The 21,951-nt window shown below is 39.9% G+C and overlaps 1 protein-coding gene and 1 long non-coding RNA gene across 3 annotated transcripts in view; one reads left to right on the top strand and one right to left on the bottom strand.

The window, feature by feature from the left end:
- Positions 1-1,007: 1,007 nt before the first annotated feature.
- LOC135209193 (golgin subfamily B member 1-like) lies at positions 1,008-20,737 on the bottom strand. The gene is given in 13 exon segments (XM_064241878.1): positions 1,008-2,718; positions 3,162-3,231; positions 3,484-3,538; positions 4,084-4,268; positions 4,407-4,540; positions 4,829-4,996; positions 5,821-6,135; positions 7,000-9,045; positions 9,556-11,352; positions 11,354-15,142; positions 17,201-17,296; positions 18,223-18,357; positions 20,578-20,737. Coding segments are annotated over 11 exon segments (8,736 nt in total). The 5' UTR covers positions 18,349-18,357; positions 20,578-20,737; the 3' UTR covers positions 1,008-2,718; positions 3,162-3,206.
- LOC135209195 (uncharacterized) overlaps positions 18,583-21,951 on the top strand; it is a 43,165-nt gene continuing 39,796 nt past the window's right edge. Inside the window, exon 1 of one of the 2 annotated variants that reach the window (XR_010313314.1) lies at positions 18,583-18,820. This is a non-coding gene — a long non-coding RNA (uncharacterized LOC135209195). The remainder of the gene's footprint in view (positions 18,821-21,951) is intronic. The other variant, XR_010313313.1, reaches the window with a different exon arrangement.

The following is a 21,951-nucleotide window of genomic DNA, read 5'->3' as shown; positions in this document are numbered from 1 at the left end:
TCACAAGTGGTGGCAGATAGTTTTGCATTGCACTTTCTGACTTGAGGATGCTTCCCACCCCACTTCGGACATTGCTTCCTATTCCAGAAGTCCTCAAGAAAAGGTATCCTAAATGTGCAACAATTTCATGAACTCCCTTGATAGTTGATAACTGGAGCCTGCTGTGAGCAGTCTATGCTAGACCATGGTTCTGTACTGCTTTTCTGGTTGACCTTGTGCTTCTTTATCAGATGTCACTTTTCTTGGACTCAAGCCATGTTTATGATCATCTTTTGTTTGTTTGTATGGTGTTTTTATGTTGCATGGAACCAGTGGTCATTCAGCAACAGGACCAACGGCTTTACGTGACTTCCGAACCATATCGAGAGTGAACTTCTATCACCAGAAATATACATCTCACTCCTCAATGGAATGGCCGAGAATCGTTTATGATCATCTTGGGCTGCTCTAAACATGGTGGCATTAGTTTCAGAGTCTGGTTGCTGGCCATCAGTTGGAGTCCTGTTACCTCTGGGTTGATAGTTATGCTTTGACGCCTACTCGCGCACCACCTTCCAAGGGTTTTGGGGGAGCTTTCTCTGTAACGTGAGAGAGGTTACCGAGCCTGTTCTGCTACAAATGGCATCCCTTTGTCCTTATACCTCTCAACTGTTCCAGTACACAAATCAGGACCATTCTTTGGAGGATAAAGCTTCATCTTTGCTCTTCAGGATCTGATGTGGTTTTGTGCTCTGGCATCCTTAAAGGACCTTCACTTAGGGGTCTAGAATTTAGTGTCCTTTCTTCTATCTTGGCCTTTTCATCAGTATGTACCCTCTGTCATTCTAGAGCAGGCATTTGTGTGGCATAAAACAGCACTAACCCAACAACTTATAATTTTTCTTCTCGATCCTGCCCATGGCAATTACAACTTATAAAGCAATGGTCTGCATGCAATGAAACTTTTATAAAAAAAAAACTTTTTTGAAAAAAGGGGGAAATACAATCGAGGTCATTCAATAGAAACATTAAAATGCATAATTTTATATAATTTTCATTTTTCATATTAAATATTTCACATACAAATATTTTCACAATCTGTACAGTATTCATTATAAACAACACATCCCAGGTAATGAACCATTCATTCCCTCATACAAAACCTGTCTCACTAACAAACTTCCATTTTGGGATGCTTTTTTTATATATATTTTTTTTTACAGGTAAGCAATTTCTCCAAGTTAAACAACAGCAAGTGATAAAACCGCTCGCCATCAGTGTCGACTGACATATTTCCAAAGAATGGTTTAACAATATTATTCCTTATTTATAACCTCTTTTTATTTAAAGCAAATATATATATGGTATGAAAATAGGTATAAAAAAATAAGTGGATGGAGAGAGCAATGAGCTACTGCCAGACCCGTGATATAACTCTTTAGTTTGCGGTGCCACGTTTAGGATGAAGAAATCATCGTTTTGGGGGAAGCTCTAAAGTTCACGTATCCAGCAGTCACATAGCATTTCACCTTGATAACCAAGATAACAGAAAATCTCCTTAGTCTACAAAGTAGTTAATAGTCGTCAGTGAAGATTTCTGATACGGAATGAGTTACTCTCGCCAAAACCGTACAACTACTATTAATGGCCTAAGTATCTCTGTCTCTATATTTCCTGTTAACTTACTGGATGTGCTTAGCCCTACAAGTCTTATCTGAAGAGGGAAGTAAATGAGAAAGTTCATTCTTGCCCAGGTGGGATTCAAACCTATACTAAGCAAGAGTAAGGCAGATGTTAACCCATCCGTGATAGCAAAGAATGATTTCATAGCTGTGATGGGCTAAAGTAACCTCATGTTCTCTACCATGTGGGTTCAACCCCACCAGGAGTTTCCTAGCTTCATTTATTTACCAGATTCGAGGCTTCCAGTGCTAAACTTACCCAAAACGTGCAAAAATGTCACTTAGGCTGGTGAAATTAAATAATCCAATTTGAATGTTTTTCTTAGCTTTTTATAATTTGGGCTTCTGTGATTTTCTTGACTAAACAGGATACGTGATTTCTTTGAATTCCTCTGGGGGCAGCTGTAAAAATAATTATGGAACACTATCACCAAGCACCAAAATACTTCATTCCTTGATGAAAGTAAACGTGGTAATTATGATACAACCACTTTCATAATTTTGAAATAAAAAAACTAAGGCGTATGCTACTAATTTCAAGTTAAAAGCACAAAATTTTATGTAAATAATTAGAAATACCTTAATTCGGAACATAAAAACGGTCACGAGACATTAGTAAACAGCCAATTGCATAATTTACGAGCATCATGTCAAAACAGATCCACTAGTTTCTTTCGAAAGACCACCAGGAACGATGACGTTGACCTAAATTAGGCTGCGAATGTAATGAAGTGATTAGCCGCTTCTGCCTTCGAGCTTCAGGCAAAGTCAAGATATGGTCTTGGAGAAATGCAATGTTTGCATACACTGCAGTATTAATAAAACTTTTCTGCGGGATGTAAAAAAGTAGCGTCATTATCATCTCTTGGCATTAGGAATGGTACGTTCCCCCATTTCTCATCTTTGAAGCCTTCCAAAACTTCTGTAACGCCTTCAGCTGGGAAGCACAAGAGACAAGACACACAAGATAAACAGGTGCAAGGTTACAAGGTAGATCTGGAAGAATCTTCTCCATTGTCTCTTGCGTGGTCTGTAGCTAAGCCTCCATGTGCGCACTCTGAAACAAAAGTATCGCCCAAAAGTCAAGTACGTAACTTATTAAAACTCCAAGAAATCGTTGACTTCATTAGTAAAATAAATACTGAAACATTCCTCGTGTTAAAAGGCTTCCACAGGATCTAAATGAGAAATGCCATGTGCTTGGAACAATTTTGATCTGATTACTATCATATTTAAAACTTATTTGCACATGTCAAAGAATCCTTAAACATCTAATGAAAGCAAAGTAATGAGACTCAAAAGTTATGAAAAGTAGTTTAACCAGCCCACTGAGGTGAAAATCCTAGCATTTACTGGACTTTTCAGAAGAGGATAAAATAATCTGTCACACGAGCAAAGACTGAGCATTGAAAATAAAAGGAATGCATACCACCTAAAGAGAGAATGAGTAACGTACAAATTAAACCTTACCACCAGGGAACCAACACATCGGAAACTCACATAAAAGGGCATATGTGCGTTGTGCGGGAAGCCATTTGTTTCTAATCACACGTGCAACACTCGAGGTGTGCTGGAAAACAAGACGAGTAAAACGGGCGTTAACACTATCACAGCGACATCAATTTTCAAAATCATTCTGAATGAAAATGCATCACTTTACAGAACATGACATATATGTATAATATGGTTCTGAAAACTAAAACCATGATATTCACACAAGTAAATTTTTAAAGGTATTCTGTCAAGGTATTCTGCAATCTGATTATAAATAATATTGTAAAGCATATAACATGTCAGATAATGGAAAGATAGTCCCCCTTACCTCTTGCCCATAATCCAGTCAATAAGAGTGGTAGACGTTCCCTGAGCTTCTCGAGCTAAAGAAATTATTTTAACGATTACTCGACTTGAAAAATACATTAGTTAAAAAGTAAATATATATAAAACAAAACCCATCTTTTATCAGTGATTTGATTTAAACAGTCCTTAAAAGCTAAATATGAGAAAACTATATATACAGTAGTATTTCATTTAACTATAGCCAAGGCTTAATTATTTAAGTTTTTTATAAGCATACATTTACAGAATGCTTCCAGTTTGCATTTTCAGAGGCTCTCTACTGGCAGTGTAAAAATATTTTACATCTTAAGCCAGCCTGCCTCCATGGCCACATTAACTTGGTATGTAGTCTGTTATTGACCACTATAAATTGGTATCGGCCCCTAGTGAGGAGTCAGATATGGGGAAGAATAGAGTTAGTCACCCTATTCCACAATTCTATGGCACAACACGCATGTTTCTCCGCAAGAATTGTCTACAAAAGACATTCAACAATATGGGGCCAACTTTGACTCAATTATACTAAACAAAAGAAGCCTGAATTTTGGGAATAAAGCACAGTCAAAAACTAGGCAGTTCTTACTGAGTGTGTAATCAGCGTGTCTCGTTGCTGTGGGGGTAGGAGGAGCTGTATGAGGGGTGAAAATAGGAGGAGATGGGAGGCCACCGACTGTGATTCGACGGCCAACTGTTGCTGATGCAGCACCTTGCAGGCTAAGAAGAGCCTTTTGCTCTAAAGAATCATTTAGCTCCCTGAGTTCTGCAAGTCTGAAAGAGAGATTGATTTTATTTCTTTATACACCTTCATTATCATTTCCACAACATATCTGAGGGACTTTGTCTGATAACTGTCACTCACTAACTTTTCTTATAAAGGAATCAAAACTGACACACCACAAAACCTACTTTTGGTCCAGGGATGGTTCAGGAGAAACAGGAGCTGGAAGCTGGTGACTCAGACTCAACTCCCGTGTGAGTTCTTGAGTCTGTCTTAGGGAAGCACTTAGTTTGAGCTGCAAGGCATCTCTCTCTTCCAGGAGCTGTTGATGAGACAACAGGAAATTTATGGAGTTAGTTGTAAGATACTGAAAATGGAAGACTTTCAATCATTATTCAAAAATAGTTAAATGTAAACTAGTACTGCATCCCTCATGGTCTCATGCTTCCCATACAATTTTTCTATATTAGGTATTATTTCTCAAATACAGTGCACTGCTAACCCATCCTCTACAAACTCCATAACTCAGCAATCTACAAGCATAAATCGGCTCGCCGTCAGACCATCATCAACATCTCAAGTCATCTCCGCTGCAAGAACTGCAACTCACCTTTGTAATTTCTAGAGAAAGCTGCTGACATCTAAGGTCACGTAAGTGGAGCGAGGCAAGGGCTGCATCCAGCTCTGTAGTAGCTGGTGCTACAGGAGCAAATACTGTATCGCCGCCCTCCGTCTTACCTCCCGCTAATTTGGCAAGAGATGCTTCAGCTGCTTCAACCTAACAACAGAATAGAATAGTGTACGTATAATTTTGGCCAAAAGCTGAGTACTGGACCTACGGTGTCACTCAACGCTGAAAGGGAAATTGACAGTGTAACAGGAGGAACACCTCGCACTTGTACTATGAAACAATTGTGATAAAGGGTGGAAAGTCAGATGGAAGAAAGAGAATATGAACAAGAGGTGCATTAACAGCGGTACCCCAAACAGAGGTGCTAAAAAGGATGTTTTATGATGAAATAAACATAAAAAATAAGATTTACTTATAACCATCACCTCGGTTACAAAATACAGGTACAATAGTATCACCAATAACCATCACCTCGGTTACAAAATACAGGTACAATAGTATCACCATTCAGTCCAGTTCAAAGAATGTAGCTTACAAGGACAAACCATCTGTCAATTGTGTCGTACATTTTGCTTTCAGGAATCATCAGCATGATTTTTTCCTTACAACAAATAATTAATTTATTTACTACATAGCTGAAGTTTTTTTAATCACTATATTTTGGGATACTGTACATTACAAAATCACCAAAGGATGATGCCTTTGATAGAAGGCAGTGGAGAAGGCGCATCAGGCAACCAACCCCTTAAAGTAGGGATAATGGTGGGATAGAAGAAGATTAGTACATATTTTTATAATAATACCATACCACAGGGAAGTGTGATAGCTGGTTTAGGGCAAGATTTATGGTACACAATAAGTGCTCATCAAATTTTTGTATGAACATACAAATGTTACTACAAGAAAAGAAATAATTGAAAGGCAATGATAATTAAATGCGGTTTCTTCAGCTTCTAATGATCAACCCTTACCTGCATCAGCAACTGATGATTTCTTTCCTGAAGCTGTTCGACTTCTGCCTCTAACTTCTGTGTGGTTTCCAGAGTGCTCTCTTCCGCTTGGTCCTGCTGTGAAAGCTTGGCTTTCAGGGCAGCCATTTCAGCTTTCAAGTAGGTCATCTGCCTTTCATTGTCTTCTATAGTGACTGTGTGGAAGTTGATCTCCTCAGATTTTTTCATGAGTTCCTCCTGCAGCAACTTCTGCATCTCTACGTTCTGTTCCAGCGTGTTCTCCAGTCTCGAAGTCTTCTCTATGGCATCTTCAGTTTTGACTTCCAAAGCTGTGTTCTATTTCATGATATATATGAGATTTGTTGTAATTCTCACATTGCATAAAATCAAATTATTTCAGTTATTCCTTCATGTCTTATATGCTCAAACAGTGTGCTAAATAGCAATATGCAAAGCAGATATTACTCCAATCATAAATTACGATACTACATCACTAAAGTTTAGTATCTGAAAAACAGCATACAGACCAAGTGATATAGCTTACATATTACTTAACTTGTATCTGTTCACATTTTTATATCTTGGGCATTCTACTTAAAAGAAGATTATTTGTATTTTCCAGCCACTTTAGGTTTATTCTATATGAATGCTGTGTAAATTTTTCACTATCGCCCAATAGTACAAGTGAATACTACTTGTAAGATGGCAATTCTTTAGATTTACCAATACACCCAACTACTGTACTTTTTATCAATTGGCAAAAAGAATAATGATATAATAACATGATAAAAGATGGTATGAAAGGAAAAAAAGTTAAAAGAACTTTGACTCTAGCATATGCTCTTACCTAACCTAACCAATAAATCTAGTTTGAAAATGATTGTTTGATCTAGGCAAGATGAGACATTCTCGAGTAGGGGCTAAGGTCTTGCCCTACTTTGTTGCTAAGTATGGTAATCAACACAGTTCACCGGACATAGTAGACATACATCAGGGTGTACGCATAGGAAGTAAACCAGTCGTTGCCCCTTTCCCAACTATCAACAACAAAAATCCTCACGAATTCATCACAGCATATATTAACGAGCGACTATCATACTAAAGGATATACGCCAACTGAGCCATCATACATCAAACTTAGAGCCTTTGAGATTGTACGGCATAATCTACTTGAACATTAAACAAAGTGAAGAAAAATACCTCTTCATGTAGCAGGTTGTTCTGCTCTCTCAAGCTAGAGCATTCATCTTGTAAGGCACGAATAGTCTCTTCCTCCTCTTCCTCATGAAGAGCCTGCAGTTGATTCTTCAGACTGTTGATTTCCTCGACGAGCCGGTCTCTCTCTCCCTTGAGAATGCCAACATCATGCTTGTGGCTATCACAGACGTCACGGAGGTCATTGTATTCCGCGTACAAGGAGTTATAAGCCGCCTTGAGCGTGTCGTGGGCATAGGTCAGTTCCTTCAGCTCCTCGTTTGTTTTCTCCTTTTCCTTCTTCACTGACTCATGCTCATCATGCAGCTCTATATAAATTGACTTGTAATTGTTTGTGTCACTCTCAGCCTTTGTTTTAGCATCCTTGAGTCCCTCAATGATGGACTGGAAAGTCTCATTCTCCTGACTCAGAGTTTCCACGGCTTCTTCCAGCTCCTTCGCTGCCGTTTGTAGTCTTTCGTTTTCTGACCTAAAGATCTTCGCTTCCCGTTGAAGGGAGGCGACTTGGTCCCTCAGTGTTTCAATTTCCTTTGAGGCAGCATGATGATCACTGGCTGCAAGTCCCAATTCTCGTTCTGCGGATGACCTAGGATGAATAATGGGTTCTTGGGCATCACCACTCCTTTGCTGTTCTACAACTTCCTCTAACTCTGTGATTTTCCACTCAAGGGCTTGAATCTGTCCTTCCACTTCCTTATTACGAGCTTTTAGGAGTTTGATAGTAGTGTCCTGGTCTTCTTTCATTTCTATGTACTCTTCCTGGGCTGCTGTGAGGACATCAATTTGTGTTAGGAGATTCTCCTTCTCGTTCTCGACCTCGTCCAATTTCTGCTTGTACTCGTCCCTTTCGGTTTCAGCTTTGGTCACCTGGGCTTTCCATTCTTCTTCCAAAGCCTGATCAAGGTCAGAAAACCCACCAGCCTTTGCTTTCAGTTTCTGAATTTCTTTCGTCAGGGATTCATTTTTGCTCTGCGTCAACTTCAGCTTCTGAAGCATCTTTCCACTCTTCAGTTTTGCTGCCTGAAGCTCATCATAGGTTGCATTCTTTTCCTTCTCTATAGCTATTACTTTCTCCTTAAGGTCATCTATCTCTTCTTGGTACTTCAGATCGACAGATGACGATCTCTGAAGGTGCTCGTCTTCTATCCGGCCTTCAGCACTCCAGTCAACTTCTTCAACTACCAAGCTGTGCGGTTCAGATTCAGACGTCTTGCTACTCTGGGCCGATTCCATTGAAGTGACTTGTGCTTGTAACTCATTGTACTTACTTTCTAGATTATTATACTGCTGATCTAATAACTTGAATCTCTCAATTTCAGTCTGTAAACGGACAATTTCTGTTTCAGCAGAGGTACTAACCTCGGTCAATCTTTGAATTTCATCACGAAGATGTTCACTGTCTGCTGACAAGGCCATGTTCTGAGCAGTGATACGCTGAACCTCACTTTCCAAACTCTCTTTTTCAGCCTCTGTCATCTGACTGGCCTGTGACAAAGCCTCATAATCTCCTCTCACTCTGTTGTTCTCGGCCTCGTACATCTCGCACGAGCTACGCATTCTGTCAAGTTCGCCTTCAAAAACTTCTAATTCACTTCTCAACTGAGAATTTTCCTGTTCCAGTCTTTGCAGATCACTTCTTGCTCTGGCCATTTCATCGCCCATGTTCTGATTCTCGTTCTCGAGTCTCCCCATTTCTGCCTTGTAATAGTCAATCTCACTTTGGCATTTGTCAACTTCATTTTGGAGACTCAACACCTGACTTCTAAATCCTGATACATCACCTGAGTCTTGTAATTCACCCCTATTTCGTTCCCCTTGGCTCAGCACCTCTATCTCATTTCGCAAACGAGCGATCTCAGACTCCGCTGACTGCACCATGAGCTCGAGTTCTTGCACACGTGACTTTGAACCTTCACGCTTGGTTTCCGACTCTTGAATGCAGGACTGCAGCTCCCCATAGAGGGCCTCAATTTCACGCAGACGGCCAACTTCAGTTTCAGCTTCCGAGAGTTTATTTTGCATAGCAGTACACTGCAAAGGAAGACAACAATGGCTGAATGTTAAGATGGTTTCAAAATGCAATCATAAAAGTGACCTTACTCATGCCTAGTTTACAAATACATGTAACCTCCAAGAAAATAGTCTTGACCATTAATTGGAATATTAAATAATGTCAAAACTTTTTACATCACAATAAAACCTTTTAATTTTCCTTAAACTTATCATGGTATAAGATCACTGAGCAATTAATCTGAGAAGAAATTTTTATCCAAGTTCCAAATTAACATTATCCATAATTCATACAACTTGCACACCACATCTGAAATATACATGAGAAATAAAAATAAGCAAACTTTCTTTCCAGTGGTCAAACAGAAAGCAAATGAACTTGACCAATATCAACAATTCAGTATGACACAAAACACTAATTAAAATTTACACGTTTCTCCTCAGAAAATATATATCTAATTCCAAGACTTAGAAATTAACCTCAAGGCTTAAGCTAGTGAAACTTATTGACTAAAATTGCACTCAAATTACCTGATGCTGAAGAGCCTGTACTTGACTTTGTAGTTCGTAAACTTGTGTTTCAAAACCTCTGAGGTGATCAACTTCAGCCTCTGCTTCCTGCAGCCTGGTAGGGTCTTCGTTCCTCGTCCTCTCCTGCAACACTCCCAGCTGTGCTCTAAGTTCAGCAACTTCAGTGGCCTCCAGCTGAAGCCGCTGGTTCTCTTCTCTGAGGCCTTCGAGAGCCTTTTCCGCATCTTCCAATTTTGTCCGGATTTCTTGGGCTTGAGCACTTAAAGCTAAAGCTGCCTCTTCATGGCCTACTGATTGAGTCTCCTCTTTCAAACGACCATCTTCAGCACTAGCCCCTTGGTCTTTCTCTTCCTGCAAAGCCTGAAGTTGGTCTTTCTCTACCTGCAATGCCTGAAGCTGCTCTGTTAACATTGCCACTTTTTCTTCAGCTTCTTGGTAGCTAGTCTGAAGTTGACTGTAATGACCAGTCCACGTTGACCACTGCTCTTCATACCATGACAATTTATACTGTAGTTCCTCTACATTGATAGTGTCCAGTCCTTGGGATTCTTGCGTTTGCTCGATACCCTGTGTTGCTGTGACTTCTTCACTAACAGCTGCTACACCTGAAGCAACCTGTTGATCAAACCAGCTCGCAGGATCCTGTGACTGATCACCTTCTAATCCAATGCTTTGTGTCACTGCAACCTGGTCACCACCGACAAGTGGCGCGTCTTTGACTTCTTGCTGATTAAACCAACTAGCTGGATCCTGTGTTTGCACCTGATCAACACTTGTTTCTGCAGTCTGCACGGGAGCAACTTGCTTGTTATCAGTGGCAGGAGCCTCATTACCTACTGCTTGATCAAACCAGCTAGCAGCATCTTCATTACCTGTTTGTGGCCACTGTACAGTTCCAAAGAGGTTTGCCCCTTCTTGCTGAGTTGCTTGCACTTGGGATGTGATCACCTCTTCTTGTACACCTCCTGCAACAACAGGCTCAATAACGTTTGTTGCTTGGGATGGGTCTTGCACAGGTGTTTGCTGATATGACTGCATTAGCATAAGCTGCTGAGTCAAACCCTCAATAGCTTGCCGCTTTTCCAACAGATCCTGCTCCAAAATGGCCATTTTCTTTCTCTCTTCCTCTAAGGCACCATGTACAGAAGCTGCATTTTCAGCCTCCAACCTCATACGGTTTAGTTCCTCCTTTTCCTCCTTCCAACTCTCCATCTGCTTGGCAATGTTGGATTCGGCAGTTTGTTTTTGTTTTTCTAGTATCTTCTTCTCCTCATTAATTGCATTGATTTCTTGTAAGGTTTCTTTTAACTGATCTTGCATCATGGTAAGCATCTCATCCTTATCAGCTAACGACTTCTGAAGGCTGGATATTAAAGAACTTGACTGCTGGGGCAATTCTTCTGGTGCAGGTGCTGGCGACCCTAAATCTACTTCTCCCCAGTCGCCCCATCCACCTGCTGATGAGCTGCCTTGAGACTGGGTGGTGGCTAAACTTGTCTGAAGGTGGGTGATGGTCTGTCGAGCATCTTGTAACTGCTGCTTCAAGGTGTTTGCATCTCCACGGAGGCCATCGCACTCCTCCTCCAAAAACTTACTCTGGTCAAGTGCTCTTGCAAGCTCATCCCTCAATGTTTTCACTTCAGAATCTACAGCTGGCTGCGAATGTACACCACTTGTGTCCTCAGGGCCTGAGAATGCCTTGAATTGTGCTTTCTCTTCTTCAAGCTCCTTGACAAGATTTTTGAGTTCCTGTTCTGTATTTTGGAGCACAGAAATGTTATTTTGCAACATCTGGATTTTCACTGTCTTTGGTGGAAGACTGTGATAATAGATTTTCTACACTGACCTTCTCTTCTTCAAGAGCATGACGCTGATTCTGCAGTTCAATAGAACTCTTTTCAAGTTCTGCTTGTAAGTAATCTCTTGCTTGGGTGAGTGCTAGCAGTTCTCCCTCCAGCTGGGAAATTCGTTGCAGCTGCGTTACAGATAAAGCTGCTATTTCACTATCACTCTGCTGCTTCAAGTTCAAGGCCTGGTTAAGCTGTTCTTGAAGAGAATGAATTTGTTGCTGATACTGCTCTTGGTAAGATACTGTTTGGGTTAACTGTTCCTGGAAAGAATTAGCTTGATATTGTATCTGAGAGAGATTCTCCTGTAAAGTGGTAACTTCCTCACACTTCAAGCTGTATTCTTTTCTGCATGTCTCAGAGTCTTCCTGAATTTGTTTGCTTTGTTCTTGTAGTCGTGATATCTCGGCTTGCAAAGCATTTGCTTGCTCCTTAGAGGCCTGCAGTTCTGCCTCCAGCCTTGTGACCTCTGACCGCAAATGTTCAACATCGTGCTGCACATTCGAAAGTTCCTTTACGCTACTTTCCTCTTGAGATGCCATTTGTTTTTCTGCAGCTTCTAAGTTACTAGCCTTCTTTCTCAGCTCCTCTTCAAAGTGGGTGGCAAGAGCAGTTGCCTTTTCGTACTGAGAGTTGGTCTCCGCTAGTTGTGATTGGTTGGCATCAAACTCCCCTTTCAGTTTCATGTACTGCTCTTGGTTTGCTGTCAGTTGGTGCTGATTCTCTGTTAATTGCTCTTGTGCCTGCAAAAGAGCTTGCTGATTTTCAGCTAATGAACCTTCAACTTGCTGGAGGCGACTCTGAAGACCTGATATTTGCTCGTGATTCTGTAGAAGCTGTTCTTGTAAGTTTGCAACAAGTGTGTCTTTACTCCCAGCATCAGACTGAATATTACCTAACTGCAATGTTAGTGCATTTACTTGCTCACCCTTTTCTAAGGCTTCACTCTGCCACTTCTCGACTTCGGAAGCCTTACTATGAAGCTCACTTGTATAGCTTCCAACTGAGGCTTCTAAATTGGAAATACTTGCCATTCTCTCTGATAGTGTGTTATTCAGAATCTCTATTGATCCTACCTTCTCATTACACTCTTCCTCTAATCGAGATCTCTCCTCTGATAAAGATTTATTTTCTTCTTCCAAATGAAGGATTTTCTGCTCAAGGGATACTTGTTGCATATGCATACTTTCCAAAGTTGACAATTTTTCTTCAATTTCATTCTGAAGTTTAAAGATCACAGACTCTTTTTCGGATAGAATTGCAGAGGAGGAAGAAAGTCTTGCTTGAAGTTCTTGACACTGGACCTGAAGGTCATCTAACGTTTGATTCTTATCGCAAACTTCCTGTTCATATTTAGAAATGATGACTTGATTATTCTGAATTTCCTTTTCTTTCACTTGTAAATCAACCTGTAAAGATTCCACCTGGTTCTTTGTGTCACTCAGCATTGCTGAGAGTGTATCTAATTCACATTCCAGCGAGGACTTAGTGGCCTCAAGTTGTTTTGTGCTGTTCAACAGGTCTTTCTTCAAAGATTCTACTTCCATGTTTTTACAAGAGATCTGGTCATCTCTACTGGTAAGGGTGGAACACAGTCTCTCGATCTCCTTCTCACAATTGTTATTTTGCAACTCCAATCTTTCCAGCTTGTTAATAAGGTCGTCAACGCTCCTCTCTTTCATTTTCACCTCCTCTTGCAACGCTGACACTTCACCAACTAAATTCTGAACAGTTATGTTTCGTTCGTTCAAAGATCTGTTGAGAGTTTCCAAGCTATTTCGCGAGGCAGATAATTCCTCCTCTTTTGAATGTAAGTCTGCTACTGAACCTTTCAGCTTCCCTTCCATTTCTGCAATAGTGCTGTGAGTATCCTGCAGTTCCTGCAGCTTGCTCTGGAATTTTTGGTTAACGTTGTTTAATTGCACCTGAAGCTTTTCAGCTTCTTCATTGGCTAACCTGACTTTCTTTTCAACACTGGCTACAACTGCATCGTGTTTGTCAATCTGAATTGACAAGGTAGCAATTGCATTTTCCTTATCTGTTAGAATGTTCATTAGTCTTTTACATTCACGAGCTTTCTGGTCTCTCTCCTCCACAGCCGATTTAGTTTTCTTCTCGCAATCTTGTACAGTTTCAATTTGACCCAAGTACTTTTGTTCCCATTCCTCTCTTTCTTTCATTATGCTCTGTAGTGACTCCTCTAAACTACCCTTTTCAGCCAACAGCTGTTCCACAGGTACACGTCCAGACTCTGTCATCTGATTTTCAAGCTCCAGCTTCAGTTTCTCTGCAGTGTCTCTCTGTTCTTCAACCTCGCACAGACGAAGATCGAGAGTAACTTTCGCCTGCTTGATTTCTTCGAGGCTCAACTTCAAACCACTCAACTCAGACTCAAGATCAAAGATTCTGTTTTCGCGTTCGTTAATACCCTCCACTAGTTTGATTTTTTCAGTTTCCAGTTGTGTGATGGCACTCAACTGAGAATCTAAGTCACAATTAAGCTGTTTCACATGGTCCTCTAGCTTGTTCCTCACAGAGGTCAATTTTTCATTGGTCACTTTTAGGTCATCAAAGTCTACAAGTTTCAACTGCAAATTGCCTTTCTCTTCTTCCAGTTCAGCGATTGCATTCTGAAGTTCTAATATTTTCTCGCCTGCATTTCCATCCTGTTTTATTCCTTTCAGTTGTTTTTCTAGTGCCTTCAATTTCTTTTGGCCGTGTGCTTCAGCTTTCACTAGTTTTTGTTTCAATTCTTGAATTAATGAATCCTTTTCTGAATATGTTTGTCTCTCAGCTTCAGATTGCTCCCGCAGGGCTTTGGCATCAGACTGAAGTCCTACAATTTTCTCCTGCAACTCTGCATTACGAGTGCTCATTTCGAAACGGAGGTTCTCTAACCGACGTCCATTGTCTTCCAACTGATTGACTTTCTTGATCTTGTCTTTCAACTCTTTGGAGAGGCTATCTCTCTCGGCAGTTAATTCCTGCTCCTTCAGTATAAAGTTTTCTTGCATCTTTTTCATTTGGTACCTAACTTCTTCCAACTCCTCCAGTGTCTTGAGACTCTTTTCATCTTGCGCTTTAGCTATAAGAGAGACGGCTTCTGTGCGTGCCTCGATGATCTTGTCCTTCTCACTAAGCTGCTCCTGCTGTTCCTGAATGACCCCCTCAAGGTGAGTGAGCTTCTGGGTTAAGTCTAAGATGGTATTATCCTTATACACTATCTGCTGATAGAGCTTCTGCATGCTGGGCTCTTCTTGGGAGGGTCCTCTCCCCTCTAGTGCTTGGATCAAGTCGTCTCGTTGTTCGACTTCGGCTCGTAGTCGCTCAATTCTCTGCTTCATCTCTTCCATTGCAAGCTTCTCGTCGTCCTTATGCTGACGCTGAAATTTCAATCTGTTCTCTTGAAGTTGCTTTCTCAGCAGCAGTATTTTTGCTCGACTGCTGCTCTCTGAAGAAGAGAGCCTCTTTTCTTCAACAACTCTCCCTTCAGCACGAATGGGGGGGAGTGCAACCTCTTCTTCAGAAACGGGAGGACCTAACCTCTCTTCGGCAGTATGGGAAGCAGGCGAAGGCATCTGCTCGGTATCACTTACACTAGCTACTTGTGCCGAGGCCAATCCAGCCCCAGAGGATTCTCCTGACTCTGAACATTCAGAGGGACCAGGTGATTGCTTTGATTTACTGCTAACCCTCCTTCCCAGTCGTGGTTTCATTCTAGCTAACCTCTCCGCATAGTCCTGAAAGAAAGCAAATGAGTTAGGATGATATTTAGTAGTTGAAGATTATGTAGTAGGTCTACTTAGTCTTGTGAATTTCTCTACTATGTCTGTTTCGATACCTATCTTGGATATCACTCATGATTATACAACAACAATTAATTGAGTTATTTCAACATTTATGTATTTTATTTATCTTTCATGATGAACACAATGTTTTACTTAGGCTGCGTGATCAGGTGTACATACAAAATATTTTTTCAGACTTTGTTCATTATTTTGTAAAATGTAATGCAGGTGTTTCTACACGAATACAAACTATATACTATTTTAAATTCTTAGTTACTAAATTATTGTCCTATTTCCTTATGGGAGCCTTACTTTTTTTATATGCTTTTATTTCTCTTTTAGTTTTTACTTACTTCTGTATTTCATTTTGCCTTGTGGAGGCTTTCCCTGCTTATTCCTTTGAACTATAAGAATTCAACTTTACCAAGGCCACAGTCTGCTATTGTGGTATTCTACTGTTTAGCATAAGAACTTAAGGAGAGTTTATATTCTACTATGCAGCATAAAAATTAAAGGAGAGTTGAAGTGCAGTCCAGTTGTCTTTATAATAACAACTGATTGCAGTCCTAGACAATTAAAGATCATATGAAGAACAGAATTCCTTAAAGAAACTCAATTCTGCTGCCGTCATTCACAAACCGGTACAAATTTGTCGCCTATGTAACAGTGACAAATGCAACAATTTTAAACCTGGGCTGTTTATCATTTTGGTAATGTGTTTCACATATCTAATAACTTTTTAAATTCTTGTACGAATAAAAACATGTAACAATCGATAAGACAGCATTACCAGATACCACAGGCAAACTACACATATAAATTTTATTCAAGTTTTGAAGTTTCAGAGGTGCAAACCTTCCTTCTTACTTGTGCCTGAATGCCTGAGGCAAGATCAAATCAATCCAACGGTTGGATACCTTTCAAAATGAAGTGAAGCAGTGGAGCCATAGATTTGGAAGTACCAGGACAGTAGTGACCAGAGGGAAATGTATGAAAACCAAGCAGACTGGAATTGACATTATTTGAGAATAACCAATAATGAACTGAGAAAGCACACAAAGAATAAGAGCAAAAATATATATCTGTAAGCAGCAGCTACACCAACAAGTAATCAACTTTTAAACAACAATACAATTTTCACAAACATAGTAAGAGAGGAATAAAAATTTTGGGGTAATATGCATCATTATACCAGATACCCCTATTTACAAATACATATTACAGGAAAGATCACAAAATCATGGAGACAAGGCAGAAGACGACCTATAATGGATGGAAATTCAAGTACAAAGTCCACAAGACACAGGACGGTGGAGAGTTTGTTTGTTTGTTTGTATGGTGCTTTTACGTTGCATGGAACCAGTGGTTATTCAGCAACAGGACCAACGGCTTTACGTGAATTCCGAACCACGTCGAGAGTAAACTTCTAAGGACGGTGGAGAGAACCCTTTTCACATCCAACCCCAAACATGAAAGATGTTGATGCTAACTTAAGGAAACACTGACTGTTTACAATACATCTCACAATGATACTCTTACTGTTGGAGCCCTTGGGCTTCTAACAATAAATACTTAATAAAGAAGAAGACTATACAATGTATGCTGAAGACCAAGCGCTGGGACCTATAAGGTCATTCAGTGCTAAAAGGAAAATTGAGAGCAAGAGGCTTAAAAGGTGTAACTGGAGGAGAACCTCACGGTTGCAATCTGAAACAATTGTTAGAAGAGGGTGGAAAGCAAGATGAAAGGAAGAGAATACGAATGGAAGTACAGTAACAAAGATGAAAAGGGTTGCAGCTAAGAACCTTATGGGTACAGTGATCTGCATGAGGTCCACTAGCAGCACTACTCCCCTATGGGGATGAGCTGGGTTTGTAAGATGTCTGCCATCCTACCAGCCTGTGCTTGTTTGTCCAACCAAACCAGCCATTACTGCATAATAAAAGCAGTCATCTGTGATCTAGACAAGATCAAAGGACAGTTTTCCCAATCATGGGTCTGCATATTTACCTGCACTTCCTTTTCCCTGCTTGAAAGTGTGGCCTCTTTCTTCTTAAGCATATCTTTGAGTTGTCCAATAAGTGCCTGTTGCTCATCAAATTGATCCTGAAAGGTCATATAACCCAAATGAGTGACTTCGTAATATCCAAGCATAAAATACTGAGGTGTTTCTATTATAAATTATATTATACATCTAGAACTTCAGTAAAACAAACCTTCACAAAACATGGAAGTATTCAAATCAAATTGTTACATCAAAAGCCTACTTTCTAGGGCCAGCAAATATTAACACCTAAAAAATAAATATTGTGCTGCATATATATGTACTTGTGTTAATATGTTTTGACAATTAAAACTCAGTATCTTGTGTTACCTATACAATTTACTTTTATACATCCTAAACTTAATTTAATAAGGGGGTCTACCTTTCCACTGCAAAATGGGCTTCCTGCTCATTTTTTTCACTGTCTGGAAGATTGGACATTCGGCTCTGTCATGCAAGTCCTAAGAGGTTTTATGAGTGAATCTACACGATCTATATTCCTGTTCTATCATTCAAAGATCTTAGTTTGCAGAAAAATGTTATTTTCATGATAAAATAAATTTTTGAACATACTCACCTGGTAGTTATATATATAGCTGACGTCGGGGACGTAAGCTATATATATAACTACCAGGTGAGTTTGATGTTTGAAAACTTACTTGTTCATATACAGACAACACCCTACTTACAAACAAGTTACATTCCAGACTTTGAACTTGTGGATGGCAAACGGGAGCACTCTGAACACATCTTTAATTTGTTATCTCATTTGTATGTATCTGAATGTTTGTAAGTAGGGTGGTGTCTGTAGTAAACCATTGGTTTTAGTTAGGGCTATGAAAGGCCATGGCGTAGTACACCTTATCATCCTTTGCATTAATTAAGGAGACAGTATGGATCATTTTTAATGTTTTTCCATCAACAGTTAGTATTAGTATAAAATAATATTTATAATAACAATAATGTACATAACAATTTAATTACTTGCCTTAAGATCCCCCAACTCTTGTCGTACAACAGCGGCATCTCCACCCTGGCTACTGTCACCTTGCTCTGCTGGGGGGTCAGGTGGAGGAGACCCCCCTTGGCCCCCCTCTGACGCACCCCACCACATTGCTCTTTTCTGGAAAAATGTTTATATATCAATACAAATTTTAGTTTAGCCTCAAAACTATTAATGATTTATTTCATGCATGAAGTACAAATAATGTTTGAAACACAACGAATAGATCTTGCTTTTCCAATGTAAATACAGTGCCAAGCATTGGTGGGGCTGTAGGTTACTTTCTAAAGTCAAATCACAGGTAAAAGTAAATCAAAACTTTTACTTATAAAATCAGATTCAAGCCTTAACACAAATATTGAGTATTTCTGAGAAATATGGTAGCACTCACAGAACAAGTTGGTGTAGTTTTTATTTCATAAATTTAAACGTATTGCTTTTAATTGGTATTATTACAAGCAAAAATATTCTTTACCCCTTTACAGTAAAAAAGGAGAACTTCATTTCTGTGTCTGTGGGAACTGAGGTCAAGGTCCACACCAGGTCCATTTTATCAATGCCACATCATCACTTACAGGAGCATGTGAGTTTCTATAGAAAGTTTTTTTTACTAACACAAATAGTTTTAACACTGTATTAAATATACTATAGTACACCTTTCACTGTTACTGATCTTTAAACACAACTGGCACACAGGAAGGTATTGCTTACAGTGTGGCTTTTGCAGTGTTCAGTGTCACTTTCCACTGATTTCTGGCCTTTACTCTATGTATACAGTGGACCCCAGTATTTGCATTCTCCGGATTCGCGGATTTCTCTTCGGAACATTTCCCCGCATTATTCACGGAAAATTGGCAGTATTTTTACATGATAAATAAGCACAAATTCCTGTTTTTTTTTTTTTTAATCAATTTCATCAAAAAATGCACTGTTTGTGATAAAACTATTAAAAAAACCAGGTATCAAAATTTGTAGTGGTTTTTTCTTGAATTTTAACTAATGAAATAGAGGTTTTAAGCATTTTTATAGGGGTTCCAACTATTCGCGGAAGGGTCTGGTACGCATCCCTCGCGAATAAGGGGGAACTCACCCTCATCTTCTTGTCCAACATGCGTAACTATACTCCCACTCTCACCTCGTGTATAAAAGCATTTGGTTTATGAAATGTCGCTCACTCGTCTCTTTTAAGCATTGTAATAATAATAAAAACTTTTCACTTGGCAACTTCCACCAGGAGATTCTAAGCAAATCATACATAAGTTGGATGGGTATGGAGATATAAGTTTAGTTTAGCAAAACTTTGGCCAGTATAATAGCCACTGGCAGGGATGAATGAACACAAACCACTGCACAAAAATTTTACAGCATTATGTCAATGTACCTAAATTTTTTTTATTTATTCGTAGTTCATTCTAATTTATGGGGTAGTAGTAATCTAGTATGGATAAATATGTTTCCAAGAGATAATAATGGGTTGTGTAAGGTTAGTTTACAGTCCCTTTCCACCTGCATCTAAGTTGTTTATATGCAAAATGGGCGCCATGTTTAGTACAGCCCGTTGGGGATGAGCGTAAAGCACAAAGCAGTGATGTTCAATACCATACAAAGATAAACAAAAGACAAACATAAACAAAAACAAAAGGCGGTAAATATTTCAGTGACTGACTGGTGGGAACGAGGCCACTACGGGCTATAGTAGTTTCAAGTGTTACTGTCGAAATTAGTGTCAGATGAAACAAAAGTCAAGAATATCCTAAATATGCCTTCAGCTTGATCGAACCTGCTCTGAACTCTACCAGGCCTAACCTAGCATAACCCAGTCTGGGTTGACATGACTTAACCTGGGTTAGGCTGCAAATACAATCCAGCTGTACGAACCCACATTGGAATCTGGGTTAAGAGAATAGGTTAGTGCTTCGGTTACGCTGCTGTGCAAATCCTTTGTTAGACCCTAGCCTTGGGGGGGGGGGGGGAGCGGTTGTAATACCTATGACCAACCAAATACGTAAGGATAGGTAAGGGAGGGCTATGCCCCACAGGCTTTAACCTTCCCTACCCTAATTCGGGCCCCTAACCCAGATTATCATAAGCATACCCAACCGAATGGTGCCACAAACCAATATTTAATAAAAAACAATCAATAATTATTCCAATAATACAGAGTAACAGATGAAAAGCGCTATGTTTTCATGGCTGATCGTAAAACAGCTGACTGACTGTCTACGTGGACCCCATCCTTCCCTTTCTCTCCTGTCAATTCCCGTCGGAATATTCCTCTTCCGGAGGCAATTCCCGCCCTTCCACCCACTTCAATAACACATTCAATACATTGCCGTCTACCTGTCACTGCTATCTACGACCGGAGACCATCGTAGGGGGCGAGAGAGAGAGAGAGAGGGAGGGAAATCAAGAAGACTTCATTGACAGGAGAGTATATCTCTTCTCTTCCTCAAGGCCTTGACGTCAGCTGCTTCTGATGATGATGATTGTGAATGACGATCGGGAAGCGCCGGCCGAGGTAAACAAGCCCTGGCGATTCTTCTTCTTCCCTTTTTCTCCTGCTTGGAAATATGTTTTTAGGTGAGGTAAATTAACGAGAAGTTTTAAATTCCTCCTTTCATTTATGGCTGATTAGTATCGGTTATCTGCTCTCTTAAAATAACTGCGGTTCAGTAGTCCCCGAGAACGCGGAGGTAAACAAGCCCTGGCGCTTCTTCTTCCCTTTTTCTCCCGCCTGGAAATATGTTGAAATATGTTTTTTGGTGGGGTAAATTAACGAGAAGTTAAATTCATTCTTTCATGTATGGCTGAGTAGTATTTCCATTTTTCTTAAAATAACTACGGCTTCGTATTCCGAGACTGCCGCGGTGGTAAACAAATCCCTTGCACTTCTTCTTCTTCCCTTTCTTCTGCCTGGAGATTTGCGATGGAAAATGCGAAAATACGAATTGACTGAGTATAATGCAAACCGAATCATATAGTATTTTGGACTATTTCTTCCAAGATAAGGTTGGTTTCGTCGTCGGGATGCACCGTTGGGGTGAACAACGCCTGCGCTTCTTCGCTTTCTTCTGCCTGCAAATTTGTTTTCTGGCGGGGTAAAATTGCTAGAATGCGAACTAAATCATACATTAGTTTTAGATTCTCTTTCATTTATGGTCGAGTATCTCCTCATTTATGGTCGAGTATCTCCTCCCTTTTCCAAAATAAGGTTGGTTTCGTCTCGTGTCCGTAGTACTGGACGCGAAACTTTTCTCATTTCGGTTTTTTTTTTTTCTACCCTAAATGCGAAAACACGAACTAAATTCTTTCTGTAGCTTCCTTCTTCCAAGATGTGGTTGGTTGTCTTGTGTCAGTAGTACGGATGTGAAGGGATTGGCATATTTTTCGTTTCGTGGTGGAGAAATTGCGGAAATACGAATTAAATTATATATCATCTTATAGATTCTTTCTTTTATTTCTGGTTGAAGGTCTTTTATCTTCCAAAGTAAGGGTGGTTTCATCTCGTATCAGTGGTAACTGACGTGGAAACTTTGGTATTTAAATCGTACTTTCGTTTCGTGGTGTAACGGTTGATCTTTCCTCCTCCTTCTCCTTCTTCTTCTTCTGCCTGAAATTTCGTTGGGAGGGGCAAAAAGCGAACTAAATCGCTTGATAAAATACATGTTTTAGCTTCTTTCTTCCTATATAGTACGTTCGATTTCATGTCACATC

Source organism: Macrobrachium nipponense, chromosome 37, assembly GCF_015104395.2.
Source record: "Macrobrachium nipponense isolate FS-2020 chromosome 37, ASM1510439v2, whole genome shotgun sequence".
Classification (NCBI taxonomy): domain Eukaryota; kingdom Metazoa; phylum Arthropoda; class Malacostraca; order Decapoda; family Palaemonidae; genus Macrobrachium; species Macrobrachium nipponense.
Note: the sequence above shows the minus strand (reverse complement) of the source record. Positions and strands in the feature narration are given on the sequence as shown.